The sequence below is a fragment of the Haliotis rubra genome, unplaced genomic scaffold (assembly GCF_003918875.1).
Source record: "Haliotis rubra isolate DU_JTF1 unplaced genomic scaffold, ASM391887v1 Scf311, whole genome shotgun sequence".
NCBI classification, from domain to species: Eukaryota; Metazoa; Mollusca; class Gastropoda; order Lepetellida; family Haliotidae; genus Haliotis; species Haliotis rubra.
Window position 1 is genome coordinate 191,075 of NW_025766982.1, and position 14,629 is coordinate 205,703.

Sequence of the window (14,629 nt, forward strand, 5' to 3'; positions counted from 1 at the left end):
GCCAAACACGCATGACTGGATTAAAAGGGGATAAGGTGCGCGAAATGCGAGTAGCTTCTGCTTTCGAAATGGAGCTGAGGGCACGTGGATGAAGACCCCCCGCAGGGTCTGGATTGCACGTGCACATTCATCACCCTAGCAACGGGAGGAGGGGGCAGATGCGGTAAAAATGAGGTGTAACAGGCGGATGCCGAGAGTGTATATCTACATATGTCTGACTGCTGGGAGACCACATTCAGCCGCGCGATGAAAATGTCAATAGTCCCTTCAACAGATACCTGCATTGTGCAGTTTTATACACACGTGTATTGACTCGGCGCGATATACCACCTTGAAGCTCCATTCACAATTCCAGCATTAACTAATCCAGGAGAGAGAGAGAAGGGGAGAGAGAAGGATAGAGAGACGAAAAAAGAGAACTAAATGACCCCCTACTGCAACGGCGGTCAGTTGAGCTCGAACCAAACAGAGGCGAAGAGTGGGAGGCGGGCAGTGTGTTGTCAAGCCCAACCGGAAGCTAAGATATGGATGGCAGGGTTAAGGAGGTGAGAGGACCAGCGGACTGTCCAACCGGACTCAGAGCTGACCGCCACACCGCTTTCGATTAGTTGGAACGTGACGTAAGCAGACCACGCTCCACTACAGGCGGCCTGAGCCCCGAGGATAGGATCTTGACTGTAGCGGAGCGGGTGGGCCGCGATACATAGTTCAGGGTAGCGAGCGCCCGACACCAAACGCCTAGCGAGGGGGACGGTCGCTCGACGGTGTACCGTGAGCTCGGAAAAGCAGGGAGGGGCAGGTCGGAAAAAGGCATGGCCTGTTATAGACTTACATATTTCAACGTGAGAGGGAGGGCGGAATTGACTCGTCTGTGCTTTGCGGCAGCGGGGGTCAACTTTGACGATGTGAGAATTCCCAATAGTGAATGGGCGGCGATGAAATCGAGTAAGTATTTTAATTTTCTACTACAATCTCCGTCAGTTTTTTTTTCTCAATTCAGGTGTTTACTGATGTTTATTATTGTTTTCGTTTTTTATCACCTGGAAAAATTCACCGTGCATTGCAAAGCCGGCTTGAGTGGACCCGGCGATGTCATGAAGGGGTCACAGGGTGCAAGTAAACGATCCCAGTGATCGCGTCGAGGGGACAAGAGACGTTTGAGACTGGGGACGATCACAAGTATGTTATATGACCCCAGAGTCAGTCACGCACCGCCGGCCATCAATAACGTCCAAAATGAGCTTACTAACACTCTCCCATTGTCGATACAACGATGTATAGTGTTAACCGCTAAGGTTCCTTCTGTGGAAAATATTTCGTCTCTTGTCTGTCTCTCACAATGAAATATGATATATTCTTTTCACGATTTTTGTCGTTGAAAAGTAGTGTTTAGTTATTGAAGCGGGCGCAAACGAATAACCCCCGTTCATCCTATTCACCGTGAATAGAACACTTCTCCGGCCTTGAGTATAATATCAGCCATTTATTATTTTTTGGAGGGAATTGTGTACTGTTGGAGATTTACAAACTCATGCGTACGTTTCGGCGTTGTCAGTGAAGTACAAACTTATTTGCAAATTACAAAACCTTTCACTACCTGTTCACAATACTCTGTGAACATTAAATTGAAATATGCCATTCAAGTATCGTCCATAATCGGGAGGCTTAAGTATTTAGCATCTTACATAAACTAGTCTTTTTCATCAGGTCGAGGTGTGACATTTTCGTACCCGAAGTTTATCAATGGAATGGTCACGAGTGTTACTGGAAGTCAAAGTGTGCAATATTAATGATTTTAATGTAAAACTGTTGGGAAACGTAAATGAACGTTCGAGTCAATATGTACACGTGGATGCCGTACACCCCCCCCCCCCTCTCTCTCTCTCTCTCTCTCTCTCTCTCTCTCTCTCTCTCTCTCTCTCTCTCTCTCTCTCTCTCTCTCTCTCTCTCTCTCTCTCTCTCTCTCTTATCAATGTATAGTTTACTTACAAGCCTTTGAATAAGGAATCAGTGAAAAACATGAGAAACTCAGTGGTGCAGTGGGTAGAGCGTCAGCCTGGAGAGCGGAAGGTCCGTGGTTCCATCCCCGGTCGCGACATACCAAAGACGTTCAATGCTGGTACTCTTTGTTATCCCGTCTGGCGCACGGCATTAAGGGTATAAAACAATAATTGATTGGCTCGGAGTCAGAACACTGCGTTTGAGAAGGGTATCTATGTAAAACTGTGACACGGCATCTCATTGGGCAAGAACTAGATAGTTCTGCGCTCACACGCACGCACGCACGCACACGCGCACGCACACTTTGCTGTGTAAGTGCAACAATCTGGAACGCTATGTTAATCCAATTTAACTTCACCTCTGCCGTAAAACGATACAGTACTGTCATCCTGCGGAAGGCATTACACTATCAAGCATTCATTTTGAGTCGTAATTCTTTGTTTGCCTTTTAATAAGAGGAAATGCCTCGAATATTTCCTGCTACCATTTAGCTATAACTATAGGCTCACTATTTATGATAGCGCAAATCACCACCTTTAGTTCCACGTTAGCGCGTCCGTCGTGATATGCATATAAATAGTGCGTTTATACGCTTGATGGTTTTAATGTGGCGTTTGTTTAATAATGTGTTTCATGATGGCCCGACCGTGTACGTATTAAGGTTGTAATATAATGCTTTTTATCTGTCTTGTTATAAAATAATGCAAACATTTCGATCGCTTGTATAGATATAACAAAAGATCAGTTAATATTTTAAGGCTTTGCAGGTTTTCATATTAGCCAGTGGTTAGTAGAGAGTGAGTGAGTATGAGTTTTACGCCGCATTTAGCGATGCTCCAGCAATATCACGGGGGTGGGGGTGGGATGGGGTTCACGCATTAAACCAACGAGGGAATGGAACCCGGGTCTTCAGCGTGACAAGCATACGCTTTAACCACCCGGCTACCCCATCGCCCCGGTTACGTACAGATTCTCAGAACTTGCTCTCTCTTCCGATCTGTATTTTGACTGACGAAAGGAGGCCTTGTCAGACGCCACTGTTTCCTTCAACTGTCGGGCCGATGTGGTAGCCTAGGGGTTAAAGCGTTCGCTCGTCACGCCGAAGACCTGGGTTCGATTCCCCACATGGGTACAATGTGTGAAGCCCATTTCTGGTGGCCCCCGCTGTGATATTGCTGGAATATTGTTAAAAGCGGCGTAAAACCAAACTTACTCCTTCAACTGTCGACGAAGACTAATTTTGTATTTCCTCATGGTACAATGTGTGACGTGTTTGAGTGACGTAATAGCACGTGAATACTGCTCAATGTGACGTAAAACCTTTCACACTCACTCACATGACCAGTTTGGGAGTGAGTGAATATGTTTTTAAGCCGATTTTAGCCATATATGCGTGGGGGGCACCAGAAATAGGCTCCACACATTGCGACCATGTGAGGATTCGAACCCGGTTCTTCGGCGTGGCGAGCGATCGCTTTAACCACTGGGCTACCCTACCGCCACCACTGGTTAGGAATGTTAGATATAAGTCCAGACTGCTTGTAAAAGACAACAGGACGAGTGAGTGAGTGTGGTTGTTTTACGCGCTTTTAGCAATATTCTAGCAACATCACGGCGATGGACACCAGAAATGGGCTTCACATTGTGCCCATGTGAGGAATCGAACCTGGGTCTTCCGCGTGACGAGCGAACGCTTTACCCACCGCATACGTAGGACGGAATCATAGGAGGAGTGAGTTTAGTTTTATGCCGCTTTTAGCAATATTCCAGCAATATCACGGCGGGGGACACCAGAAATGAGCGTCACACATTGTACTCATGTGGGGAATCGAACCCGGGTCTTCAGCGTGACGAGCGAACGCTTTAACCACTAGGTTACCACACCCACCCAGAATCGCATTAAGGCGAAGTAGAAACAAAAGCACCTTGTGCACGAACTTGTCCCATGACCTAAGCACCTATCACAATGCCACATATGGCGCTGATTTAGTGATTTACGGTAAATGCGTTCGACGAGTTGACGAACAGCTGGTGACGAACAGCTGGTGACAAACACCTACTATCGGTATCAAAACCAGTGACATCCATGCAATAGTCACCTCATCACTCAGTGCCGTCACGTTACGATATTGAGTCACTGTCTTCCACTACGTAACCCTAACCCTGAAAACTCCACCTCGTGCCGAGAGCGGAAGGTCGCGGGTTCGATCCCCGACCGCGTCATACCAAAAGACGTTAAAATATGGTACTTTTTGGTCCCTGCCTGGCGCTCGGCATTAATGGTTACATCAAGGACTGGTCGGCTCTGAGTCAGTATAATGTGTCTGAGTGGGTTATTCATGCTTCACTGCGGCATGGTATCTCAGTGGGCTAGCACTATAAAACCAGCTTCAGTCTGGGCTAGTACAAGCAGCAGCACATACACATACATACGCATGCTCGTCGTCATATGAGAGAAATATGCTCAAGCACGACGTTAAACCCAATTTCACCTCACCTCCACCAAGTCAATGCGCTGTCGATCCGTGTCAGGTAGACTTTGTACCGGGCTTGAACGTGAACATACTTACGCCGCGTGGCCTCGCGTACTTGCTGTCGCTTGTCTTCGTACTAAAGCTCATTGTTCGTACTGACTCTCACCGTTTCGGTGCAAAGTACTCAGTATTCAGGCCTTTAAAAACAGTTTATTTATTTTGGGGGACCAAGAGCCATACCACAATCATTCAACATTACAACCCGACAAAGCAAGGGTAGAACTCTACTTCCACGTTCCAACTTTCATTTTAGCATATCTCTCCACCTGCGCTCGTAAACCAGGTATTCAATATTGAATCTATTCGAAAGTTATGGCCGGTCTTATACAAGATTCGATAATATCGCCATTAATGGGCAATTATCGGTCCAGCACGTCACTGTCACCTCCTAATCAGTATCAAATTTAAGAGCAAGGGTTTCTCTATTATCTGCATTATGCGCGTTGTATGTTTCCGCAATCGATATATTAGACAGTCATTGCTCGAATTGTGTATAATTTTACTATGAATTATAAAATTGGATACATTATTGAACGAAATAAAGGACCGGGAACTGCGTGTATCCGAATCTCGTTAAGTTGACATGTGTTTGATGGTAAATTTTCCACTTAATAAATATTTGATGACAATTTAAAGTTGGTTCATTGGAAAACTCCTTATTTTAAGCCAACTAGCCGTATGAGAAACGAGAAATTGATTCACGGTTATTAGAAAGCGAGACATTAAAAGGGCCGAAGCTTCGAGAAACCTTTTATGGGTAATATTGAACGAAAGTAGTTTTTTTCACCGAAGATACTGTACTGTATTTTTATTCCGTCGGCTTTGAATGTGTTTTGTACAGTGTACGCTGAATTTGTTCATGAAATGTACCATGGTAGGGACTCTTTGGAGGATGTAGTCTTGATGAACTTAATTCTTTACGACCATGTCAAAGATGCACTACTGGCGATAAAACTTAAAAATGTAAATAATGATAACGATTTGAGTTTTGATTTATTTCACTAGAAATAAAATTGGAGAAATATTGGTATTACCAGCACGAATAGCGGTTTATTAGCTAAATATTACTCAGTCGATGAGTTCGCTTTATACATACTTTTTCCTTATCTGCTTCTACTAATATTGGTGATGATGATGGTGATGATGATGATGATGTAGAAGATGATTCTCTGAATGTATGATTGTGTTCCTTACGACTGATCTACATATGCCATTTATAACATGGGTGGGTATTTATTAACATCACTGTACATAGTGTATGAGGAGTGATTGAGTTTAGTTTTGCGCCGCACTCAGCAATATTCCAACTATATGGCGGCGCCCTGTAAATAATCGAGTCTGGATCAGACAGTCCAGTGATCAACAGCATGAGCTTCGATCTGCGCAATTGGGAACCGATGACATGTGTCAACCAAGTCAGCGAGCCTGACCACTCGATCCCGTTAGTCACCTCTTACGACAAACATGGGTTACTGAAGATCAATATTCTAACCCAGAGTGCGGCGTAAAACTAAACTAACTCACTCACTAAAAGCGGCGTAAAACTAGACTCACTCATGTACTGTAGCTCCATGAAATAAGATATACGTTGAATTCTGAATAAATAAAGTTCGTATGTACATTTTTTTAATGAAAACTATGCACTCCGTCTTTACGACACAAAATATTCTCAGAAATACGGTTTCGTAAAGTATTTTTCCCTCAAGAGATTTAAGAGATATGTTCTTTTGCCTTGAAATAATTTTCGTAACAAATCCTTCTCACGCTGGCATGAGAGTAATAAAAACACACAATTTGATATCCAAAATACGGAAAATTCCACGAACAAAGAATAATTTGTTCTTGTCAGGGCGTGATTGAAGTTGAAAGAAGGAAAGATTAGACGGGCTGGTGCCTGACTAACCAAAAGAAAAACATGCCCCCTATCTGCTTATGTTACTTGGAGAGGAGCTCGGGGCTTGTTTAGTCGAAAGGGAGACTATCAAAACAGCACCAATACCAGCTTCAGGTTCACTGGTCGAAGTCACATAAACACATTCGTATCTACCGGCATAATCTTCCTTTTAATTTACATCTACCATAGCGACGAGCTCCACATGGTTCAGATGCTTCGGCGAAACACTGCCTCCATTGAGAAATCTCGTGGTTTACTCGGCGAAGGTTAACGGAATGAGGTTAATCGGCGAAACCCCCCGATGTATTCTGAGTGTCGGTCAGACGCTAGTGTTTCTCTTGCTGCAGTGGAATGGTTGAGTACAGCAGATGAACTCATGCTTCGGCGCCGGGTGCAGCCCAGTTCTCGATATGCCTGCTTCTGTTTCTTGATATCAGCGTCATTATCTCGGTGATGTCGAGGTGAAGTGCTTCCCGACGAGGCGGTAAGCGTTGAAGGATGGCGGTTCTTAAAGCGACGCTGCCACTTTTAGAAACATTATTTACGCCAAAATTAAAACGATATTTTTCTTACAGCATGTTTGTTTTAATGCTGTTTCTGACGAATATTATTTCCACGGCGTCTTTCTTTGTTTTAAATTCTTTTGAGTTTGTTCTGTAATTTTCTGATTTTGCTTTGAGGAGTTTTGTTGTTCGTTTTTATTAATTTCTTTTGGCTAAATTTTCGTTTCTATTCCCCTTTTACTCAATTAAGTTTTGTGTTGAGAAAGACAATATGGTTTCTATGTAAATATTAATATGAACTTATTTTGAACTTATTATTTTGTCACCCGTGAAGATCCGGGTTAGAATTGATCTTCAGTGACCCATGCTTGCAAGAGGCGACTAAGGGGATCGGGTGGTCAGGCTCGCTGACTTGGTTGACACGTGTCGTCGTATCCCAACTGCTTAGATCGATGCTCATGCTGTTGATCACTTGATTGTCTGGTCCCCAGACTCGATTACTTACAGACCGCCGCCATATAGCTGGAATATTGCTGAGTGCCACGTAAAACTAAACTTACTCACTATTATTTTATCCCTCCTTTCTCATTCTAACTACACGTACTTCGATTGGCCTAAGACAAGACAAGCGTCGCTTTTTAAAATAATAATCTAGCATAAATGAAACTGTACTCCTTTGGTCAACCATTACATCGGAACGGTGTTCTTTTAGGCTCCGTTGAAATCAGTGCAGTCGGGTTTGTGTTCTGGTTCTCGATCTAAAAAGCGTTCATATCTCTAAGGGGGCGGTTGGGTAGCCTAGTGGTTAAAGCGTTCGCTCGTCACGCCGAAGACCCGGGTTCGAATCCCCACATGGGTACAATGTACGAAGCCAATTTCTGGTGTTCCCCGCCGTGATGTTGCTGGAATATTGCTAAAATATTGCGGCGTAAAACCATACTCAGTCAGTCAGTCATATCTCTAAGCCATTCGTAAACTGTTACGACAGGTCATAACGTTACGAATGGTTGTGGATCGCGGCCCTGAAGTATTCCCAAGCCACGGGGATGCTTTCCATTGTGGTCTATTTCCGGTTCAGCGTTGCGAGTTTTTTTGTTGCCCCAGAGTGTCTTCCTTTTTGAAACGGGTCAGTTCATATCCGCATAAAAATAAGTTCATCTTCTGGAGTTTACATCTCAAGTTTATATCTCGATTATAAGTATTTATATCATAAACATTAAATGGTTGAGTCGTCGGTTCTGACCTACTAAAGCCGTTTGATCCAAGGGTAGTAAATCGCCAGGTTCAGGGAGTACATCAAGAGGAGTCGTAGTGATGCTGAAACTACGAGGTGATCTCTGCATCCTGTAGAACGGCCGAGGGCGGACCGACGAATGTAATTAAGTTTCATTAGGTCAAATGATCATACAGGCGTAATACTAAAACACTACACGGTGTCATCAATGGTCGGTAGGGTTACACGACAGGGGCTCCTTTCACGAAGCAACCTTTACTAAGGTTAACATTAACCCTTAACCATTCTTTAACATTGCACTAAGGTTACCTTAGTGACTTACAATCACCTTAGTGCTTTGTGAAAGGAGGCCCTGTACTGTACTTCCGCTATCAAGAGCACTGGGCCCAGGTGCCCAAATCCGTGTTAGCGCAACGACAGTCGTAAATCTGAGTGTTGCAGTTACCGTCGTTTCGTAGAAAGGCTCCCGTGCCTTTACTTCAATACACATGTAAGGCCCAACTGCGTAAATCGATGCTCAACTTAGCGCAGAGATTGGACTGTTCAAATGACTTACGAAGGCGTTAAAAGCGTTTTACCTACTAAGATTCTTCGTTGACTAAATACTTTAAAGCCCTGGGTCCCGTTTCACAAAGCGATCTTTGCCTATGTTTAAGTATTTGAGTTTCAAATACCTTATTAGTCCTAAGATCCCTTTGCGGAACGGGATCCTGGTATATTTGTATATTGATACCCGTGAAGGTCCAGGTTAGAATGAACCTTCAGTAACCCATGCTTGTCGTAAGAGGCGACTAACGGGATCGGGTGGTCAGGCTCGCTGACTTGGTTGACACTTGTCATCGGTTCCCAATTGCGGAGATCGATGCTCATGCTGTTGATCACTACATTGTCTGGTCCTGACTCGATTATTTCCAGACCGCCGCCGTATAGCTGGAATATCGCTGAGTGTGGCGTAAAACTAAACTCACTCACTCACTCACTTGATCACTGGACTGTCTGGTCCAGACTGATTATTTACAGACCGCCGTCATATAGTTGGAATATTGCTAAGCAAACAAACAAACATGTGCAGGCTCTGATGTAAAAGCCTTAAACTGGACCCGACTCAAGAATCATGGTCTTTATAGAGATCGTACGGTATTTATATTCACATTTAGTGAATGAGTTCCATAACGAGGTCCTTCATTCCCTGACAACCTATCAGGAGCCATTAACATGGCCGTGTAGCTTTAAACCTGCCGTCGCTGTTTTGGAGCGGATTACTGCCAGGAATGCAGATACCGCAGACAATACCAAAATACTTGACATCTTCTTAAGAATTCTTCACGTCGGGTTCCCAGACATAACGAGTACCACCAAGCTGGTTTCTGTAGAGCAGCGCTGACGCAAGAGAAGGCTTGGTGTTGATGCTGAAATCGTGTTTTGTCCAACTTGGTTATCGTTGTGTTTTTGCCGACGACCTAATCGGTGGTTTCGCTGCATGTCGTTTGATATTTACCGGAGGCGGTGGGGTGGCCTAGTGGTTAAAGCATTCGCTCGTCACGCCGAAGACCCGGGTTCCATTCCCCACATGGGTACAATGTGTGAAGCCCATTTCTGGTGTCCACCCGCTGTGATATTGGTGGAATATTGGTAAAAACGGCGGAAAACTTCACTCACTCACTCACTCACTAACCCACACTGTATATCCTACGGCACAGATGTGTATGCTTAATACTGTATATCAATGCGATAAGAGAACGATTGTGCAAGAATAGGGAAAACATTGTATCCTACAGGTACGACATTGAGACTTTTAGCCTTATTCTACTTTATATCCTTCAGGTATCACATGGATTAACGTACTTTATATCCTGCAGGTTTAACATAGGTGAATGTACTTTATATGCTGCAGGTATCACACGGATTAACGTACTTTATATCCTGCAGGTTTCACATAGGTGAATGTACTTTATATGCTGCAGGTATCACACGGATTAACGTACTTTATATCCTGCAGGTTTCACATAGGTGAATGTACTTTATATGCTGCAGGTATCACACGGATTAACGTACTTTATATCCTGCAGGTTTCACATAGGTGAATGTACTTTATATGCTGCAGGTATCACACGGATTAACGTACTTTATATCCTGCAGGTTTCACATAGGTGAATGTACTTTATATGCTGCAGGTATCACACAGATTAACGTTCTTTATACGCTGCAGGTATCACATAGATTAACTTACTTTATATGCTGCAGGTATCACATAGATTAACGTACTTTATATGCTGTAGGTATCACATAGATTAACTTACTTTATATGCTGTAGGTATCACATAGATTAACGTACTTTATATCTCGCAGGTACCACATAGATTAACGGACTTTATATCATACAGATAGGAAATATTCGTACAATTTATTTGCTTCATATACGATATATAAAGAACGCAATATATATTCTATATCACCGAAATACTTGGACCATACATTATATCCTGAGCTGACGAATGACCATTTACATGGAAAGACGATTGTACGCCTTACTATTAAACCGTTATAATCCATCTGACCCGATTGTCCACTCTGACCGTACCTTACCCTGTCCACTGATCTCAGGATTTAAAAGAATTTAACCAAACGTACCGTCAACATGTATGCCTTGATTTGATCATAAAATCATTGCATGTTGTAAATGAGATCGTTTCTATGATAATGGGAGGATTTGCCAGCAATTAAACAGCTCCGTTTTGCCCGTCAGCTAAACCAAAAACGGTTCCCATGGAAGAAGAGGCTCTTGGCATTTTGGAGAACAGGAAGCACTTGTAACTTTAGTATGTTGTGTAGTACTTGAAATGTCAAGAAGTGAGGGAGGTTAACGATCCGTCCACACAAGACTTATGCACCTAACGGCTATCGACCTAACTAAGATGTTTTGTTAAGACTCCTTTACGTAGTGTGCATGTGTTTAGACACCTTCACGTAGTGTACATGTGTATATACACCTTCACGTAGTGTACATGTGTATATACACCTTCACGTAGTGTACATGTGTATATACACCTTCACGTAGTGTACATGTGTTTAGACACCTTCACGTAGTGTACATGTGTATATACACCTTCACGTAGTGTACATGTGTTTAGACACCTTCACGTGTACATGTCATACATGTGTATATACACCTTCACGTAGTGTACATGTGTTTAGACACCTTCACGTAGTGTACATGTGTATATACACCTTCACGTAGTGTACATGTGTATATACACCTTCACGTAGTGTACATGTGTATATACACCTTCACGTAGTGTACATGTGTATATACACCTTCACGTAGTGTACATGTGTATATACACCTTCACACGTAGTTATATACACCTTCACGTAGTGTATGTGTATATACACCTTCACGTAGTGTACATGTGTATATACACCTTTACGTAGTTTACATGTGTATATACACCTTTACGTAGTTTAGTGTATGTGTATATACACCTTTACGTATATGTACATGTGTATATACACCTTTACGTAGTGTACATGTGTATATACACCTTTACATGTGTATATACACCTTTACGTAGTACATGTGTATATACACCTTTACGTAGTGTACATGTGTATATACACCTTTACGTAGTGTACATGTGTATATACACCTTCACGTAGTGTACATGTGTATATACACCTTCACGTAGTGTACATGTGTATATACACCTTCACGTAGTGTACATGTGTATATACACCTTCACGTAGTGTACATGTGTATATACACCTTCACGTAGTGTACATGTGTATATACACCTTCACGTAGTGTACATGTGTATATACACCTTCACGTAGTGTACATGTGTATATACACCTTCACGTAGTGTACATGTGTATATACACCTTCACGTAGTGTACATGTGTATATACACCTTCACGTAGTGTACATGTGTATATACACCTTCACGTAGTGTACATGTGTATATACACCTTCACGTAGTGTACATGTGTATATACACCTTCACGTAGTGTACATGTGTATATACACCTTCACGTAGTGTACATGTGTATAGACACCTTCACGTAGTGTACATGTGTATATACACCTTCACGTAGTGTACATGTGTATAGACACCTTCACGTAGTGTACATGTGTATATACGACTTTACGTAGTGTACATGTGTATAGACACCTTTACGCAGTGTACATGTGTAAAGACACCTTTACGTAGACACCTTTACGTAGTACATGCCTATAGACACCTTTAGGTAGTGTACATGTGTATAGACACCTTTAGGTAGTGTACATGTGTGTAGACACCTTTAGGTAGTGTACATGTGTGTAGACACCTTTAGGTAGTGTACATGTGTATAGACACCTTTAGGTAGTGTACATGTGTATAGACACCTTTAGGTAGTGTACATGTGTGTAGACACCTTTAGGTAGTGTACATATATGTATAGAGACCTTTACGTAGTGTACATGGGTATATATATACAACTTTAGGTAGTGTACATGTGTATAGATATTTTTACGTAGTGTACATGTGTATATATATACACCTTTAGGTAGTGTAAATGTGTGTAGACGTAGAGCTCATCTTGCAAAACCTTACACACAGTGTTAACGATCACTGTCATGTTACACAGCCGTCAGCGATGATTGTCATGTTACACAGCCGTCAGCGATGATTGTAATGTCACCCACGCCGTCAACGATTACTCCCATGTTACCCACGCCGTCAACGATCACTGTCATGTTACACAGCCGTCAGCGATTACTGTGATGTAACCCACGCCGTCCTCGTTTACTGTCAGTATACCGACGCCTTCAACGATTACTGTCGGTTTACCCACACCGTCAACAATCACTGTCATGTTACCCACGCCGTCAACGATTACTGTCATGTTACATACGCCGTCAACAATCACTGTCATGTTACACACGCCGTCAACGATTACTGTCATGTTACACACGCCGTCAACAATCACTGTCATGTTACACACGCCCTCAACAATCACTGTCATGTTACCCACGCCGTCAACGATTACTGTCATGTTACCCACGCCGTCCTCGTTTACTGTCAGTATACCGACGCCGTCAACGTTTACTGTCGGTTTACCCACACCGTCAACAATCACTGTCATGTTACACACGCCGTCAACGATTACTGTCATGTTACACGCCGTCAACAATCACTGTCATGTTACACACGCCGTCAACGATTACTGTCGGTTTACCCACACCGTCAACAATCACTGTCATGTTACACACGCCTTCAACGATTACTGTCATGTTACACACGCCGTCAACAATCACTGTCATGTTACACACGCCGTCAACAATCACTGTCATGTTACCCACGCCGTCAACGATTACTGTCATGTTACCCACGCCGTCCTCGTTTACTGTCAGTATACCGACGCCGTCAACGTTTACTGTCGGTTTACCCACACCGTCAACAATCACTGTCATGTTACACACGCCGTCAACGATTACTGTCATGTTACCCACACCGTCAACAATCACTGTCATGTTACACGCCGTCAACGATTACTGTCATGTTACCCACGCCGTCCTCGTTTACTGTCAGTATACCGACGCCGTCAACGTTTACTGTCGGTTTACCCACACCGTCAACAATCACTGTCATGTTACACACGCCGTCAACGATTACTGTCATGTTACCCACGCCGTCAACAATCACTGTCATGTTACACACGCCGTCAACAATCACTGTCATGTTACCCACGCCGTCAACGATTACTGTCATGTTACCCACGCCGTCCTCGTTTACTGTCAGTATACCGACGCCGTCAACGTTTACTGTCGCTTTACCCACACCGTCAACAATCACTGTCATGTTACACACGCCGTCAACGATTACTGTCATGTTACCCACGCCGTCAACAATCACTGTCATGTTACACACGCCGTCAACGATTACTGTCATGTTACACACGCCGTCAACAATCACTGTCATGTTACACACGCCGTCAACAATCACTGTCATGTTACCCACGCCGTCAACGATTACTGTCATGTTACCCACGCCGTCCTCGTTTACTGTCAGTATACCGACGCCGTCAACGATTACTGTCGGTTTACCCACACCGTCAACAATCACTGTCATGTTACACACGCCTTCAACGATTCTTGTCATGTTACACACGCCGTCAACAATCACTGTCATGTTACACACGCCGTCAACAATCACTGTCATGTTACCCACGCCGTCAACGATTACTGTCATGTTACCCACGCCGTCCTCGTTTACTGTCAGTATACCGACGCCGTCAACGTTTACTGTCGGTTTACCCACACCGTCAACAATCACTGTCATGTTACACACGCCGTCAACGATTACTGTCATGTTACCCACGCCGTCAACAATCACTGTCATGTTACACACGCCGTCAACGATCACTGTCATGTTACACACGCCGTCAACGATTACTGTCATGTTACACACGCCGTCAACAATCA

General features: G+C 43.5%; 1 protein-coding gene across 1 annotated transcript in view; it reads left to right on the forward strand.

Moving 5' to 3' along the window:
• Positions 1-228: 228 nt before the first annotated feature.
• LOC124283264 (S-crystallin SL11-like) overlaps positions 229-14,629 on the forward strand; it is a 45,013-nt gene continuing 30,612 nt past the window's right edge. The window contains exon 1 of the mRNA XM_046719294.1: positions 229-945. Coding sequence (XP_046575250.1) covers positions 813-945 — 133 coding nt within the window. The 5' untranslated portion in view covers positions 229-812. The remainder of the gene's footprint in view (positions 946-14,629) is intronic.